General features: G+C 62.7%; 1 protein-coding gene across 1 annotated transcript; it reads right to left on the reverse strand.

Moving 5' to 3' along the window:
* Positions 1 to 1,827: 1,827 nt before the first annotated feature.
* On the reverse strand, positions 1,828 to 3,795 carry AVP (arginine vasopressin; the record flags this gene model as incomplete). Its single annotated transcript, XM_080683447.1, has 3 exons — positions 1,828 to 2,051; positions 2,175 to 2,376; positions 3,676 to 3,795. The coding sequence occupies 3 exons, from the start codon at positions 3,793 to 3,795 to the stop codon at positions 1,882 to 1,884; spliced, it is 492 nt and encodes a 163-aa protein (XP_080539573.1). The 3' UTR covers positions 1,828 to 1,881.
* Between the last annotated feature and the right edge of the window lie 511 nt (positions 3,796 to 4,306).

Consider the following 4,306-nt stretch of genomic DNA (forward strand, 5'->3'; position numbering starts at 1 on the left):
GGCATGTACCTTGGTTGCGGGCACATCCCCAGTAGGGTGTGTGCAGGAGACAGCTGATCGATGTTTCTCTCTCATTGATGTTTCTAACTCTCTATCCCTCTCCCTTCCTCTCTGTGAAAAAATCAATGAAATATATATATTTTTAAATGGTGCAAATTAGTACATATGGATTGTGAAATAACACTAATTTGTAAAGTGAAAATGCCTATGTGTGCACCCAGAGGACTGTGGGCAACACAGGTGAGCTCCACACAGGAGTGTGAAGCCTTAAGACTGAGCATTCCAGTCTGAAAACTAGAAGCATCGGCTACATCAGTGAGCATCTCCTGCTGTGATTTATTTTTATGTCACACTATCAATGCCGCGGACCCTGCAGCATAAGGTTCTTGGAGATCAAGACCACAGACATGATCACAAAAAACAAGGGACACAGACAAGGATCGAGACTCCCTCAGCCCTGGCTAATTAGGGACAGAAGCCCTCATGACCCTGCCCCTCCCCCCCCCTCGTGAGCCTGGGCAGGGTGACAGCAGAGCAGATCTCTGAGGCCAGAAGAGAGCTTGACCTTGGCTTGGCTCCTGGACCTTCCCCCGGGCAGGGCTGGCTGAGGCTGTCACAAGGCTGTGCCCCAGGCTGGTTCTTGGGGTCAGGGCTCAGAGGGACTTTTCTCAGCCTGTGCTGCTTGTGGCCTCCAAGACCTGGAGCCAGACATCCCAGGGAGAGGCTGCCGAGAACAAGCTGGTAGAGAAAGTAGGATACAAGGTAACAGAGGGCTAGAGGCCAGAAGAGAAAGGGAGGGGTGTAGGGGGACAAGGAGAGAAGCAAGAGAAGGCCCTAGAGTTGAGGGGGTGGGAAGGGAGAGGAGTGAGGGGAAAGGGGATAAGTGGGCAAAGGGCACAAGGAGGACACGGGACAGAACAGCGTTGGCCTATTAGTGGACATCTTTGCCCTGAAGCTGTATGTGTCAAAGGGTGGCAAGTCTGTTTGCCCAGGAGCTCATGTGAGAGTGAGTGTGTGTGTGTGTGTGTGTGTGTGTGTGTGTGTGTGTGTACAGGGGCCTGCCTGTCCTCGGGTCTGTTGTGTCTGTTTCTCTGAGTGTGATTGTGCACCTTGGACTGTATCTGTGACTGTGGTCAGGAACCACAGGCCATGCCCCTCACAATTCTTTTTCTTCCTGGCCTGTGTCTGAGGGGCTGTGCCTGGGGAAGCACGCGGCCAGGGTCTCGGGGACGCCTGTCTCTCAGGCTGGCTGAGAGCCAGATGGGGTGCCCTTTCCTCGTGGCCTCCCTGCTAGGTCTGGGCATGTTGGTCCCACTCCCCAGCCCCTTGCCCACCTGCGCGCCCATGTGCACTCCCCCCACAGCCTTGGATGACAAAGACATTGGACTGAGAACCTGGGGCCCGGGGTGGGGCCCTGGAGCTGCTGGTCCCTCAGCCTCTGGGGAGTCAATGGGGACCGGAACCCCTGCTGGCTTCTTGGCTTGTCCCTCCTGCCTTTCTCATCGTCTCCTGTCATTCTCAGGTCTCTCTCTCTCTCTCTCTCTCTCTCTCTCTCTCTCTCTCTCTCTCTCTCTCTCTCTCGCTATGTTGTCCACGACATCTTCTCCCTTTATTCCCATCCCTCTGCCCCAAGATCCCCTCCCGCCCCAGGCGCCTGTCCATTGTTCCGTCGACACCTTTGCTGGGGCAGGATCAGGTCCCTTAGGCGGCCTGGCTCTCCTTCTCCCGGTGGGTCTGCCTGTGTTTTGGGGCCCAGGAAGCGTCCGCCCCCCCCCCCGCCCCTTCTCCCCCGCCCCCAGACAGACAGACAGACAGACACTATCCAGTGCATTTTAAAAGGTTTATTTTTCGTGCGTCGAGGGCGGGAGGGCCGTGGGGGGCTCAGTAGACGCCGGGCGGGGCGGGCTCGGGTGCCCCGGCCAGCTGCACCAGCCGCAGCAGCAGGGCCCCGGCCGGCCCGTCCAACTGGGTCGCGTTGCTCCGCTCGTTGGCGCGGCCGCGGCGGGGGAGGCCGGCGCCCTCCCGGCACTCGGGCTCCGTCACGCAGCTTTCTGCGGGGAACAGGGGCTCAGCGCACCGGCCTCGCCCGGGACCTGACCCAGATCCGCGGGCCACCCGGCCCCCAGACCCCCCGGCCAGCCCCGCCCCTCTCCGTCAGCCCGCTGGCCCCGCACCTTCGTCGCAGCAGATGCCGTTGGCTGCACAGCGGCCCCCGCTCCCGCAGGGCCTCTGGCCCGACTGGCAGGGCGACGGCAGGTAGTTCTCCTCCTGGCAGCGCAGCGCCTCGGCGGTGCCCACGAAGCAGCCCAGCTCGTCCCCGCAGCAGATGCTGGGCCCGAAGCAGCGCCCTTTGCCCCCGGGGCCGCAGGGGAGGCACTGGGGTGGGGGGGGGGGGGGGGGAGGGCGGAGAAGGCAGGGTGAGTAAGGCCGCTGCACCGGGGTGAAGGTCAAGGCTCCTTTGGGCGGGGAGGGAGCTCAAGGACCCGAGGTTCGGGGTCGCCTTGGCGCTGCTTTGGCCCCAAAAAGGGTCCCAGGAGGGGAGCCAACATCCACCAACCTCTCTCAATTTACAGGTGCCTCCGACTCTCCCTGTGAATCACTCAGCATCCACACACACACACACACACACACACACACACACACACACACACACCTCCCCCCGCAGGGGGTCTCCCAGGGCTGCAGCATGGGGCGCTGCCCACCACTTTACCCCTAAGGCAGACCTCTCGCCCCCATTACTCAAGCTTGACTCAAGCACATCCCTGTCCCCAACCCCCACACCCAGGCCCTTCCTTCCGTTTCCTGTCTCCTCTCTAGTCTGGCCGGGCCCCCTCACTCCCTCACCCATCACCCCCTTTCCCTGTCCTCCCCCCAAAGCTGGGGGGCCTCTGCTCACCTGCCTGTGCACTAACCAGGGGGCAGCAGCGTCCTGAGCCCTAGAGGAGGGCCCGAGGCCCCTGGGTGACTCAGGCCCCAAAGGCCCAGCAGAGGGGAGGGAAGTCTGTCTGCCCAGCTGCCCCCTCTGCTTTGTTCAGCAGCTCAGGACTGAACCTCCTGTGGCCTGGGAAGAATTGAGACTGAGCGTGGTGCCTGGGCTTCCTTCAACTCTAATGAAAATGGATTACAAGGGATCGACTGGACATGCAGCAGGAGAGAAGTGGGCGCGGTCCCTAGCAGAACTTCCTCACAGGATGGGTGGCGGGCACCTACCACCCCGGCCAAGCTCCGGCGATGGCCAGTGACGGTGTGGAGGCCGGGGCCTGTGGCCGGGAGAGGCTGGGGGCTGGATGGGGAGGCCTCAAATGCTGAGTGTCTTGGGGTCCATGAAGCGAGAGGCCCCCCTGCTGCCCACCACTGCGGGGGGCCGAGAGGCCCCAGGGCACACAGGAGGCCTTCCTGCCCAGTTCTCCCTGACCCAGCCCCAGCCCAGTTACTGCGGGAACCGCTCTCCTCCACCCGCGTCTGGATGGGGCCTGTCCAGGAAGCCTTGCAGCCCGTCCTAGCCTGCTCGCGGTCCGGTCCCCTCTGCCATCCACTCCCAGCCTCGCCTCTTCTGTTGGGCACTCCTCCGGACCCCACATAGCCCACGACGTCCCTCTTCCCCAGCCCCTGCACCGTGGTGCCAGCCCGGGGCTCTGCCCCTTCCCGCAGCCCTGAGGTGGACCTTGGTCATACCTGTCTCAGCTCCAGGTCGGACATGGCCCTCTTGCCACCCCTCGGGCAGTTCTGGAAGTAGCAGGCAGAGGTGACGGCCAGCAGGCCGAGGAAGCAGGCGGGCAGCATGGCGTCGGGCATCCTGGCACAGGTGGGCACAGCGTGTGGTGCTGCTCGGCAGGCTGTGCTGTGCTGCCTTCGCTGCTGCCTATTTATGGCCGCAGGTGTTTCCTCCGAGGTGACGTGGCCACCGCCCCCCTCCCCAGTGGCTCCCCAGGAGCCCACGGCCACCAGGTCCCCAGCCGTCAGCAGTGATTCAGGCGCCTGGGGACGCACGTGGGCCGGTCTGTGCAGGGGCTGATGGGGGAGGAGTGCCACCTCATGCCTGTCACTGGCAGCGGGGTGGCCACTGTGTGGCAGAAGCTGCTGTGACTGTGATTGCAGCTCTCAGGGCTCAAAAGAGGGACAAATGAGGGTCACTTGGGGGCTGTCTCTAAGCTTTCTAGGGGTGCATGGGCCCTATCCCCCATCCATCTCCTGAGGAGGGGGTGAGGGGGACTCACGGGGCTGGTGTGTAAGAAATCGGCTTCTGGCGGGCCCAGGAGTGGTGGGGAGAGGGCTGCAGGCCTGCAGGACCCCTTCAGAGGGTTGA

Source organism: Plecotus auritus, assembly GCF_963455305.1.
Source record: "Plecotus auritus genome assembly, chromosome: 8".
Classification (NCBI taxonomy): domain Eukaryota; kingdom Metazoa; phylum Chordata; class Mammalia; order Chiroptera; family Vespertilionidae; genus Plecotus; species Plecotus auritus.